This window comes from Durio zibethinus, chromosome 28 (genome assembly GCF_047325235.1).
Source record: "Durio zibethinus cultivar Kanyao isolate XHJ-2024 chromosome 28, ASM4732523v1, whole genome shotgun sequence".
NCBI lineage: Eukaryota > Viridiplantae > Streptophyta > Magnoliopsida > Malvales > Malvaceae > Durio > Durio zibethinus.
The window spans coordinates 3,496,363-3,510,032 of NC_143189.1; the positions used below are offsets into that span (position 1 = coordinate 3,496,363).

A 13,670-nucleotide genomic window follows, 5' to 3' on the forward strand; every position below is an offset into this window, starting at 1 on the left:
TAATATTTTATACAATATCAACATACAAATTACTAAATCTAGATAAGACTATTGAAAAATAGGAATTGTGAAAAAAAAAAAAAAAAAAGAAGTCCCATTAGGTCCGGAGAAAAAGAAAGGATTTTCATTGTATATAGAAAAGGGAGAATCTTTCTCTTGTAAGAGAATCTTCCTCAAATTTTGCCTAAAACTAAAGCTAAATCCTTAAGAAACCCTAATCATCTGTAAGAGAATCTTCCTCAAAATTTTCATTATTAGTAAGGATTTATTACTATAAAGAGAGCATATGGAAGTCCACCTCAAAAGGGAAGGGTGGTTTGATGATGCGGTTGTTGGTCAGAAAGTATTGGGAAAAGATCTTCATGAATAATTAAGGAAACAGTTTAATCATACAAAATTTAATCAACCAATTTTTTTTTTCGTTTGTAATGAAAAAAAAAAAAAAAAAACAACTATCCTTCTTAATGTAGGTTTAGAAATGGAGTTCTAAGTTCCTGCAACTAAAAGGTACTACTATTTATGGTGTTCCAAATTAATGGAGAAGAAACAGAAGTTTGGTCTTGGTTAATGCCATTTACTCATTTTCGGTTAAATATAAGGGAATGAGAATTATAAATGTCGAGATCGGATTCAAACCTAATAAAAATCTATAATTTAAAAGAGATAAATGAATTATTTGAATCAAATCTCAAATTTATATATAAATAAAAATTTATTTAGATTATATTTAAGAGTTATTACAAGCTATTCTTGCAACGTAATAATATCAAAATGGACCCTCGCATTGTAGTCAATAATAAAACAAGCCATCAATCTTTTTGTTCCACAAAATTAAAATTATGAATTTTTTTCATGATAATTATTATCATTAAATATTGAAAATGATTGAATAAAGTTCAATTGCTAGAATTTTGTAAATAACATTCCTTTGAATTTTTGTCATTCAATTAATCTAAATAAATTAAAGTATTTTCTATAAATTACATCATCCAACTAATGAAAATATTTTAACAAAAATTAAATATTTTATAATGCCAATGTTTCTAACTATTAAAAAAAACAAATGTTCATAACTTTAATTTCTTAAAATAAAAAATCAAAAACTTATTTTCAATTTTTAACTAAAATTCCATGGTTTTATTTGGGTATCACTTTGAATATGATACTTGAATGATTGTTTATCCGTTATTTATTATCATTTGAAATTAGTCACATTAAAGTTAAGTACTAAGACTTAGGTAACACATTAGAAATTTTTAAATTTTATATAAGTCCTTAAATATTTTATTATAATTTAAGGATCATTCATGATATTAACCTTGCTTTTATAAAAAGGTTGTAGTTTGGAATAAGAGAAGAAATTGAAAATATTAAAATTTGAATTACAAATCTGCTGAATATTATCTTTCAAAGATGTTTGCATAAATAAATTTAATTTAATTTAATATTTACTTTGCCTTAATGTAAATAATTAAATTATATATATGGTTCCCATATAATCCTCCACTTGGGAAGTTGATTAAGATTGGCTTAATCTTTTTCCAATCTGTTGACTTTAAGATTTTAATCCTTTGGATTCATTTGTTCATGTATGCATCAAAGTTTCTTTCACCTATTTCTTTAGCATTTTTATATATAATTAAATCATATTTTGCATCATTGTTATTGTTCATGTATTTAAGCTTTTGCCTTAATAGTTAACTCGGCAAAATTATGTACATATGTTTATATTATTAAATGTTATATATTATTTTTAAATTAAAGTGAAATATTTAATATAATATTTAAATTTTAAATTTTTCTAATATAGTATCTGAATTATGAATTTATTAATTAATATGATATTTGGAGGATTTTTTTTATCACATGTCATCATTTAAAATTAGTTACTTTAAGGATAAATACTATTTTAATTAATAAATTTATAATTTTGGTACCAAATTAAAAAATCTTAAAGTTAAAGTATTATATTAAATATTTTATTATAATTTAAGAGCCATTCATAGTATTAATTCTATTTATATATATATATATATCCAATTTTCATCATTTATTTTTCTAGATTAATGAAAAGGTTTCTACTAAAATTCAACCAAATGACAAAAGAAATGAGGTTCAAAGATATATATATATATATATATATATATATATATATATATATATAGACACACACACATATTTATATATGTCAATTCAACCCACAAAATCTCCTAATTCTTTACACGAGGTCTATTAAATTAGTTGTTTGCTTTTTTTTTTTTTTTTTTTTTTCTTCTTAAATCTTAGTAATAAAAGTTTAAAAAAAAAAAAAAGGAAAGAAAAGAAATGGGAAATTTTCATAGTGGGGGTCTCTCTAAAAATTGTTGGCGGATGCATGTGCACCACGTCGGCTGATATAGGGATGAGAAGACCATCCCCATCAAGATGAACTAAGGCTGACCTTACATTGTCCCCCTTTCTCGGTAGAGAAAAGGAAAAGAGAGCCTAAGAAAACTCCTTTGTGAAAAAGATAGCATATGACCAATGCTGACAGTTATGTGGCTACAGGGAATAAAGCTGGCCTTTCCCAATTTCACGTTCAGGAGAGAAAAAGAACCAAACAAAGCTTAAACTTTTCATTATCCCATACATTCTTTTATTAACTTTTGATATTATGTATGAAACAATCTTTATTTATGGTATATTTGAGGATGGAAAGAAAAGGGGAAAGCAAAATCTTGAGATAGTAATATGGATTCCACGTACCAAAGTGAAAGAAAGTTTTCTTTGCAACCAACATCCATAATATTTTATATAATTTTCTCTAACAATATGAGTAATTCTTTTTACAAGAATTGAGAAAATAATTCCTCTACAACATCTTAAAAAGATAAAATAAAAAGAAATACAACGGCTTTGGTTACTCTAGGAAACAAATAATAAGCCATATGTATAGCTTTTCTTTAATCTGCTACATTAATCTTCAACATGATCAACAATAATCAAGAGGATTCACAAGAGGGTATATTTTGAAATTATACCCATTTGATCATAATGGTTAATTAGATTCTTTGCTGAACTTGTATGTTGAAAGGATATGATCACGAAACAATCATCAGCTTTGAGAAAGTTGAATTTGGTGGCTTAACTTGTGGCTTTTCCTTACCAAAATGTAATGTATTTACATGCAGTCACCATATTGCTTAATGTTGTCGTCTCATAAAAACTTAGAAAGTCATAAAAAACACAAGCAGCCAGTACATCAAGATTTGATATTCCATCTTTGCGGCCTGTTTCACAATGAATGCATGCCATAAGTAAATACAGAAGCAAAGCAAAAGGAATAAAAGAAAATAATTGGATAATTTTCTTTAATGTAAATGGGGTTATAGAAGAAACCAAAACCTATGGTTTTACCTTAGCCGCAGAGGAAGCAAGAGAAATGGATGCTGATGATGTTGATGAAGTTGTGGCCAAGGCAGAGAAGCCCGCATTATAAGCCATGGTTCCATCAGGTTGAAAGAGACCGTAGTTCCTTTCGGATGTCGGTCCAGGCTTCATTTCTTCATTGAACAAGGCAAACAAATACACTTCCAGTCTCATATTTGGTCTCAAAGGTGTTCCCTCATTCCTCATCTGCCTTCTCACCAAATTCCTGTTGTAAACAGCCGCATTCTCAACGGTTGCTCCTATTTCACTAGGATCCCCTTTGGACGGCCACCCCGTCTCAGAAACCCTCACCTCGATCCCAGCATAACCCAACCTATACATGGCATAAACAACAGCATCTACCTGTGCGTATAACATGTTGTCATAGTGTAGTTTAGTGAAAGGATCGACCACTCCTGGATTTTTGTTAAAAAGAACATAGTCCAGGGAAATCTTGTTTGGGTCATCCTTGTAAGCAAAATATGGATAGGCATTGATCCAAAATGGAGAACCAGTGCTTGACAGAAACTGCAAAAACTGTGACATGACTCCCGATACCTCACTCTTGAAACTACCAGCTGAAGGAGGGTAAGATTCGTCAAGAACTGCTAATGAACTGGGTGTCGAAACCTGAATGTACTTATCTAGGCCTAATTGAACTAAAGCATCATGGATGCTGAGTATGGCAGGGACAAGATATCCGATTAGTGTTGTGTCGACATCGGTGAAGACTTCATTTCCTACTTGGATCCCGGTGATCTTGGTGGCCGGAAAATAAGGCTCGATGTGGGTACTAACCCATTGAAGTGCTTGTTGGGGATCCATTACGACGGGTAACATTTGGTTTTCAACTGTGACAATTAGCTCAATGTTGGATTTGGCAAATGTTGTTAAAATTTGAGGATTGGTGTCATAGATTCTTGCTTTTGTGACCTTAAGGGATCTTATCAGATCAAGAACCCTGTCGGGTGGTGGCAAACTGCTGCCAACTTGACCATAGTTGATGCCTAGAGATGCAACTCCTCGTAGAAAACCATAAACTATCAAGGAACAAGAAATACATTAGATACAACCTTTCAAAAACAGAGAACTAATTTCCATTTTATAAAATGGAATATCTAGGCTTATGCAAATAAGAAATTACTAATGATATGCAAATGGAATGCCGAACAGAAGGAAACAAAATAATAATAATAATAATAATAATAGAGGATACCTGAAAAACAGAAAGAAAATAGAAGGAAAGCATGGATCATCATGACAACTCTTCTTAAAAGCGTTGCCATGAGGAGTGAAAGAGGAAGTGAATTCTTTTCTTTGCTGTTTGAGCTTAATTTTGAGGGCTCTCTCAGAGGTTTTAGGATGCCCTAACCATTTTGCCTTTGTTTTCTTACCACCTTAACTAGTTTTTAAGCGACTTGGTTTTCCATTTTCTTCGATTCCATGTCTTTCTTTTGGACTGGCTTGTCTCTTTCCAACACGCAACTTCTCCAAATTTCTTATGGGATTATAACCCAATTGCCCCGCCCACTTTCTTCAGACAGAAGGAAAGGGGAAATCCCCTATTACTTTTTCTACAATTTCTTTTAATAAGATACCGAAATAGTTAAATATGTTGAGACAAGAAATTGGAGGATCCTTAAAGTCAAGGTGGGGTGAAAATTTTAGTGATCAATGAAAGAGTTAATAGTAGAGATGGCAACAGTTCGGATAGGTTGGTTTTTATCGCTTCAATCTCAATTCAATTTTATAAAATAAATATTTGATTCGATATTGAAATAATATTTTTTTATACTCAACTCGACTCTATCCGTTTATGTATAAAATCGTAATTGATTCAAATCAAAACAAATTTAATAATTTTAATTTAGTATAATATGCATAAAATATTATTTTTTAATATAAATTATATCTTAATTATATATAAATATAGTATTTTTATTAAGTTAATAATTTAAATTAAAATATTATATAATAATTTTATTAATATAATACATATATATATAAATATAAAATTAAATAAATGATAAAAAATATTTGTTTATATATATAATTGGTCGAGACTAGATAAGTTTACGAAAAATTATACCCGACCCAATCCTAAATTTTTTTTCAAAAAACTTGACCTAACCCTTAACTCTATTTAAAAAAAAAAAATTAAAAGATTGGGTCAGGTCAAAATCGCGATGGATTCAGATATATATGCCAACCATAATTATTGATCCTTAAATTTTGAACAACATTCTATTAGATCCTTAATTTTTTAAAAATTTAATTGAATTCTCAATTTTTAAAGTTATTTTATTTTAATCCCTCCGTTAAGTGAAACTATTTAGATTCACAATAAATAGTTTATATCACATTGGGTCACATTATTTAACATCTCACATGATAAGAAGAAAAAATTAAAATAAACTTTTCCTCAAATTTTAAGAATGACGAATAATACTATTAACTTTCGATAAAATAAAATAATGATAATAGATTTTTACTTAAATCTAAACAATATCCTTTTTTTTTTTTGTCTTTTAAGTTATATTGAAATTTGCATTCAAAATATTCAATCTTAAAATCGATTCTATTAACATTGCACTAACAACGCATTATTAATATAAACAATATCTATTATCCTTAGATTACTGTCCTTTTTAAGGCTTAGGTTCTTCTATGACAGTAACTTTTATGTAAAAGGACAACAAGGGTCAATGATGATTACATGACTCATTTTAAAATTTTAACCAACAAGCCTCCTTTATCCTTTAAGTGGAAATTACATAAATAAATATAGTAGTTTTCTTTTCCCTTTGCATATGTGCCCCAATAAGATCGTAAAGTGGGAAGAAGGGCAGAAATGTAGGCTGCAATTGGTTAATGAAGATATTTTTTGTTTTTATTTTTTATTTTATGAATTTTAGAAAACATGTTTGATACACAAAATGAAAATTTGTTTTCAAAAATAAAAATTATGAAAATATGTTTGGTATGTTCATTTAAAAAAAAATGAAAATAATAATTAAATAGTTAGATGCAAAAGGTGTGACAAAGATTATCGTTTTCCATCTCTGATCTCAAATTCCATTGTTTAGAAGGTTTATTAAACAAGAATATTAGTCATTGTATTAATCTCTTGTAATTTTTTCCTTAATAAGAAATATTGTTGTTTGCATTATATCAAGCAAATGATTTTTCCAATATAGTTTTGCTTGCCTACAGAACTTTTCTTTTCTTTGTTGAAGCTTAGTCCAATAATTAGAATTCAAAATTTAATACTTACCAACATCTTCTCTTATTTCTACACTTCAACCTCCCTATATAAAAAAAAAAAAAAAAAAACTAAAATCATTCTGTCTTCTTCCTAAAAAAATCATTACATGCCAAAAAATATTCTCTTTTATTTTCCAAGGAGATCGAATTTGGATCACAATTAAATTATAACTGATTTTTTCAGTTCATTGACCAAGCTTACATATTTTTTTTTATATTCCATTGTTAGGAAATTTTAAATACAATATTGTACCATGAGTCACTATATGCAATAATGATAAGATGATTGACAGTTGGGTTTCTCCTTCAAAGAAAAAAAGGGTTCAAATCCAATTAAAACTATTTACTTTGGATTGTAATTTATATATGAAGCTTATAACTTGAAGAAAGAAAAAGCTAGGAAATAAAAGAGACATTGAGATCAAGTTGAATAAAGTTGTAAAACTGCTTTTTTAGAAGGAGACAAACATGGTGTAATGGTTTTAGTGCATTTTTTTTTTCCTTTAATTTGTTGGGAGATTTTTTTCAAAAGATTGTAAAATAAGACCTAAGTAATTGGGCCAAAGAGAAACCCAATTGATAAGTAGATTTGGTGAGTAGATGAGGAATGATATACCTAGAAATTTTCAATGGTAAATGCCCTTATCTTAAGTTTACGATTCTTTTTAATTTTTTTAAGAGTTTAAATTATTTTAATATGATTTTAAAAAGTAAATTAATATTTAAACACAAGCAAACAAGTTTTACATTATTTTATTTTAAAAAATTTCCAACGGCATTTGTCTTTCTCTTAAATTTATGATATATATTATGTATATATTAACAGTATATTAAATATAAAAGCTTAATATTATATATTCAGTCTTTGTGAATCAATTCTGTTTTAACCTTATCCTAATTTTGAGTATAAGATATCTATTTTTAAAGCATGAAAGTTGTATTTTTTTTCTTGATGAAATGGTTGTATTTTTTCCGTTTGGTATGATACGAAATATGGTATATTTTTCACAGCATTATTCTACCAAAAAAATTAGGAAAAAATAAAAAAATTTCTACAGTACTCGAGGTTATGTGATCATCAAGAATTGTTTTGGATAAATAATTTTTTTTTTCAAAATTAAAAAAAAAATACCAATCTACTATGTAAAAATTAAGAAAGGTAAAGCTAGTATAGATCTAATTTTGTTGGTTTATATTCCAGTTTTTACAAAATATATATATATATATATATCTGTAGAGTATTTACATTTACAAAAATAACAAAAGAAAAATCAATTCTTACAGCAGCAACAAAGAGAAATATATTTTTTGGATCATGAAGAAATTAACAGAAGAAAGACTCGTATTGCTAATGAGATTGTCACTAAAAAAACAATTAATAAACTTACATGAATCATTTAAAAGAATAGTGAAGATGTTTACTTTATCAACCATATATGTTATTCAACAATGGAGGCAATTACCCAAGCAAAAAGATGAACAGAAGTGGGGTAATTAAATTAAACTCCTTTATTAAAGTAAAGATGATGCACCCAAAAAAAAACCCTAAAAAATCTTGGCTGCCATTTTCACGCAGGGAAATCAGTTAACAGTCAAAAGAAGAGACTTTCTATTGCTGCACATGTCCTAATTTCTACTAGCTAGCTATTTGGCTGCCATGCATGCATGCAAGCATTTTCCATGAGGGACTCTGCAATGCCCCGTCAATTCTTGTCACCTTCCATTAAGTTTTAGATTTTTGCTTACTAGATGTAGGATTTGGGGGATCGTGGCAGAATCTAACGAGTCGTTGTCAAGGTTGAAAAATATTAATGTTGAGATTGAAATTGGTTATGTGCGTGGGATACTAATCCTTTACCTGCCCTTCCTTTTCACTAGTTTTATCACACACGTAAATGGAGGAGAGGGTTGGCTTTTTGATAATTTCTTGATTAGATGTATATGTCCCTCCATGTACGTAGTGTTCTAGTTAAACCGACTAATGTACAAATAAGTCCTCTAAATGAGCCAGCTGATAGCTTGAACTTTGATTTTTATTTTCATAAAAGTCATGAACTGATCAATCTAGGCGGCTTAATTAATCCTAAGGATAATTTTAAAAAATAAACCCTATGGATCGGATCAATTTGCAATTTAAAGTAAATTTTAAAAGCACTACTGATTATTTTACTAAAAAGACTAAGACATTATTAGGTGATTAGAAACCTTAAATTGCTTCATGCTAAAAAAAAAAGAAACTTTCGATTTAAAGGAGTCATTTTCATCAATTCTCTGTACATGTATATATATGTATATGTTAGTAATATTCCTTTGAGAAACCAACTTATCTCTTTTTACAAGAAAAAGTAGAGGGCAGAAAAAAGATTCATATTAGGTTTAAAAATGTAAGAAATCGTTACACAATTTTCCAAAGAGGGGACAAACTTTGAATGGATTTTACATTGAAAAGGAAGCAAGGCAATCTCTAGCTAAGTTTATTTCTGGATGATGGTTTGCAACAAAGGTTATCATCATGATAAGATAAAGCCGATAGAAAGAAATGAAAAGCAAGAATTGTTACTGGTTACATGAAATTTCTTCCCCTGGCAAAAGGGATCTTGCCTTATTTTGCAGTTATGGTGGCGCCCATCTGACATGCTGAACCCACTTATTATTATCCGTACCGTGGCCAGTGACATGATATATTTATATATAGGATAAATTCAAAAAGCTTAATTGATGATCTAGAATTTCTTTTTTTTTTTTTTTTCAAATCTAGAATTTTTTATTGATTTTTAATACAATTTATTCAATTAATTGATTTTTAATACAAAATAAATATTTGATGGACAACCATTTTATATATATCTATGGTTAATTTAAAAAAGAAGTAATGGGAACATTAGGTTTGACAAATGGTGAATAGTACAAATTGGTTTGCTCAATTCTTCTCATGTATGGAAGCGATCTCAATGGACGGGTCTTGTGTTTGAATGGATGTTATTGACTAATTATTTGAATTTGATCAGTTCCCTTAGTTCAAGCTTCTAGAGAGTTGCATCTCGCTGCTCCAGAAAGTAAAAATAATTAGGTCCATATAAGAAAACTTTGAAAATATAGCTTTTGTTTTTCTTCAAAAACTACAATAAAAATGAGCTTTAATTAATTAGCTAAAATACCTGAAAATTCTATCTTAAAGTTTCTATAAAATGTTTTCACATATATTTACTAAACATTTATTAATCTTAAGTATTTTAAATAATTCCAATTGACAATACATATTTGAAAAACCATATGGTACATTTTTTATGAGCCCCAATTAACCGATTCTACTAATTTCTTTCAGTTGACTTGGGTTTATGTTATCTACTTTAGTCTTCTTGCTCAATTACGTCGAATACTATTTTTTGGGATATATTTTTGTATTCTTTTATTACGAATATTTTTATTTTTTATATTTAAAATTATTAAAAATTGAATCTCGATTACTAAAATTAAAAATATAATAATCTACCAATAAATCTGCACATAATTATTAACTTAAGAATATCTTTATGATGATATTAATGCGTTTCTTTATTTTTAATCTCATTAGATAAAAAATAACTCATTAGCTATATTTACTTGTGCTTGGTTTATGTTATTTTTTTCTTTATCGGTGAAATGAGTCTAGCTTTTTATTAGTAGTAGTATTAATTTTAAATAGAAATCAGTCTAGCTTTTTTTTTCTTGTTCACTATAGTAGTGCTATTTTAATATATAAAAATTAGTTTATTAGTTGTTTTCTAATGATAAATGCTAATTTTTTTAAATAAGTCAAACAAATTTTGTTAAGCAATCAGATGATTACAAAGTTGGAACTACCTAACAATAAAAAAAATAATTAAAAAATATCAAACGCATGAACCGTAAATTCTCTATATACTAAAGAGTCTTTAAGATTGAAAAAAAAAAAATGAAGATAATAAATACAGAAAATTATCCTACCAAATATCATACTTAGCCTTTTTTTTTTCTTTTAGATTCCATATCTAGTTGCGTGTGCTTTAATTTGTAGTATTTGTGCTCTTCCTTGGTTGTACTCCGAAGAAGAGTTGACTGAAGAAACGAGAATGAAAAAGCACCAAGTATTTGCCTATGCATGCGGTACGTTAGGCGTGGAGTCTTGAACTGCCATTCATTTCAACGACCCCAACCGATATAATTAACCAACTAAACTCCAAAACAGAACCACTGGCTTTAACTGCATGTGTTTAATTTAGAATCGAAGAAGGTAAATCAATCATTAATTCCCTCTGGGAAAAAAAATAGAATTAAAAAAAGGAAATAATCTGTAAAATTGAAAAAAAAAAAACCTTCATTATTGATTTAACGAAGCAACATTAAACCATGATGAATTAATAATATAAAAAAATGAGAATATAGATATATATTCAAACACATCCGAAAATAATGCAAATTCTAGCTAGTCAGCCCACAACCACTTCAACTCGTCCACCGGCGGCGCCTCCAAGATCATTCTATCCAAGTCTTTAAAAGATAAACCCTTAGTTAGCATGGAAACATTAAATCCAGCACCAGGACCAACACCAGAGCCGACGCCCACGGTGGCAGTGCGTCCAGTGCCACATGACCCAGCTGCACCCTTTACAGCAACCTTTGTTTCGGTTTTTCCACCGTAAAACGAGCTCTCCTCTATCCATGTAACGCAACAATCCTTGCCTGTAAGCCTTTGAACTACAGATTTGAAGCTGAGGGCGTCAGTTTCAACGTACTGTGTATCAATCAACACCACCTTAACATCTTCATGAGATTTAGCAGTTACCGCCATTGAAAAAAAAAAAAGAAGGAATTGGCAGTTAACACAGCTAATTAATTCTTTTCTTGAAAACTTGCGTTAGATGTGTATGCAAGTTGAAACGTGGGTTGGAGGGTTATGGGGGAATGGTTTTATATAGGGATCAAGATGAAGGCATCGATACCAAAAAGGTGGGGTTGGGGTGTGGGGTTGGACAGTTGTTGGAGAAAAGGCACCAAGTTGAGTGTATAAAAGGGGAATAAGCAGTCTCGATGGACCGAAGTCCGAGTCAAAGCAAACCGATTTGTAACAAGGAAAGAAACAAATTAAAGGAAGTCATCGTCAAAGCACGCATGCAAGGAATTGTCGAAGATCTTTCCTCTATGGGTTTTTATTCATTCACGTGACCGGGCCAAGAGACTTTGAATTTTTTTATATTTATTTTAAAATTCATAAAAAATTATGCTTATTTATTAATAAAATAGTATTGTATAATTGGTTGATTATACAAAATTTATAAACTAATAGTATATTAATTAATAATAAACTCGTATATATTTATGCTTATTATATACTTAAAAAAATCACATCTAAGCTTAGAAAACATATCTATTGACAACTTTATTATATTAGACCAGGAGGGAAATTAAATTCATACATCTTCAACATTTTTTTGCAAATTATTCTTCATATACAATACGGTAGTCAAAATGATTGAATGTTTGACTAATAGAGTAGTTCAATTATTTAAAATATGTACCATTTAATTTTGTAACATCTAGCTAATCTTGGCATATTGAAGAGAATCATAGGCTCCTTGGATGAGTTGCCTCTAGGGATGTAAATCGGTATGGTACCCGCTACTTTTAAGGGATTTGTATTCGAACCCGATTATTTATCAAAATATTCGTGATAATATCTTAACACATTTAAATTTTGTGACCCAAATTCATTATTAGAAAATATTTTTAAAATATAAAAATATGATTGAGTAAACAACTTAATTAAAAAAAATGTTAAGTTATTAAAATAATTTAAGGTCTTGTTCTTAAGATCAATAATATAATATTAGACTTAAAAGACAAGGCTTTATATGAAAGCAATCAATTATGTTAAACATCCAAGGAGAGTAGTCGATTGCCAAAGACATGGGGTCGATTGTTTTGACAAACAAAAGTTAAAACTTAGATTCTATATGAAGAATAGATGATTGTCAGCCTAAAACAATGGACTACTATAGTTGAAAGTGAGAAAAATCCAAATTCTAATAGAATCAATTGTTATTGATTAATTATTTTATGAAAAATTGATCAATATTATAACAGTAGATTGCTATTGAAGAGAAATAAACTGCTATAGAATGTTGAATGTGAAAATTTTTTGAAAATTAAAAAGAGTCGACAGTTATATGAAGCAATCGATTGCTCACATGTTGAATGTATTCTATATAATGAAAGGAGTTGATTGCTCTGTAAAGGAGTCGACTGTCCTGTTACAAAAAGCAATTTGAAAATTAGAATTATAAAGAGGTAGCTGATTGTTTTCTTGGAGCTATCGACTGTCACAATAAGAAATATTGGCATAATTGACAAAATTTTTCAGTTAGTAATTATCGACGAAATGTACTTGTAAAAAATTTTGACCATCACCGATGGAATACAGATAGATTACTAGCGAAATTTATTGATAGATTTAATTTCGTCGATAATTTGTAGATAACAAAATGATGCAATTTATCACAAAATTACAAACAAAATTTTTCATCAATAAAAAAAATTACAAAAAAAAAAATTAATGGATTTACTGACGAAATTTACCAATGAATTAGTAACAGATTTTACCGAAAAAATTTCCGTCTGTAATTATTGATGGATTTTACTTATTATCAACCGAATAGTATGATTGACTTGTCTATCATCGATGAAAAATTTCATTAGTAATGCTAATACTAACGAAAAATTAGCTTTTATTGACGAAAATTTTCATCAGTAAAAACTATTTTTTTGGTTATGTGTTCTACATGAAAAGTTGTAATTTTCACAAATATGAAAAGTTATAATTTTCAAAAATGTTAAAAATGGTTTATATTTGTGTGAAAAGTTGACCGTTCAAATGAATAATTATATCTGTAATCTTTTAAAGAAACATATTTGTAATAAAAAAAGTGATTTTTTATTAAAACAATACAATAAAAAAACCACAACCTTATTATTTAATCTCT

The 13,670-nt window shown here is 28.5% G+C and overlaps 2 protein-coding genes across 3 annotated transcripts; both read right to left on the reverse strand.

Moving 5' to 3' along the window:
• Nucleotides 1-2,778: 2,778 nt before the first annotated feature.
• LOC111280551 (glucan endo-1,3-beta-glucosidase 10-like) lies at nt 2,779-5,019 on the reverse strand. Of its 2 annotated transcripts, XM_022868016.2 has the most exons (3): nt 4,625-5,019; nt 3,397-4,448; nt 2,779-3,269 (listed from the first exon to the last, which is right to left on the reverse strand). In XM_022868016.2, exons 1-3 carry the CDS (start codon nt 4,692-4,694, stop codon nt 3,207-3,209), a joined length of 1,185 nt encoding a protein of 394 aa, XP_022723751.2. In that variant the 5' UTR covers nt 4,695-5,019; the 3' UTR covers nt 2,779-3,206. The 2 variants fall into 2 exon arrangements, with proteins under 2 accessions (XP_022723751.2, XP_089613293.1); XM_089757167.1 differs by lacking the exon at nt 2,779-3,269 and having other exon boundaries at nt 3,385-4,448.
• Nucleotides 5,020-10,885: 5,866 nt separating this feature from the next.
• LOC111281080 (VQ motif-containing protein 1-like) lies at nt 10,886-11,659 on the reverse strand. The gene has a single exon (XM_022868670.2). The coding sequence runs from the start codon at nt 11,480-11,482 to the stop codon at nt 11,117-11,119; it is 366 nt and encodes a 121-aa protein (XP_022724405.1). The 5' UTR covers nt 11,483-11,659; the 3' UTR covers nt 10,886-11,116.
• Between the last annotated feature and the right edge of the window lie 2,011 nt (nt 11,660-13,670).

Coding starts and splice junctions, on each gene's coding strand:
- LOC111280551 (XM_022868016.2), bottom strand. CDS start 4,694: ATGGCAACGCTTTTAAGAAGAGTTGTCATGATGATCCATGCTTTCCTT. Junction 4,449..4,624: donor ATTTTCTTTCTGTTTTTCAG/GTATCCTCTATT, acceptor GTTCCTTGATAG/TTTATGGTTTTCTACGAGGA. Junction 3,270..3,396: donor TTGCTTCCTCTGCGGCTAAG/GTAAAACCATAG, acceptor ATTGTGAAACAG/GCCGCAAAGATGGAATATCA.
- LOC111281080 (XM_022868670.2), bottom strand. CDS start 11,482: ATGGCGGTAACTGCTAAATCTCATGAAGATGTTAAGGTGGTGTTGATT.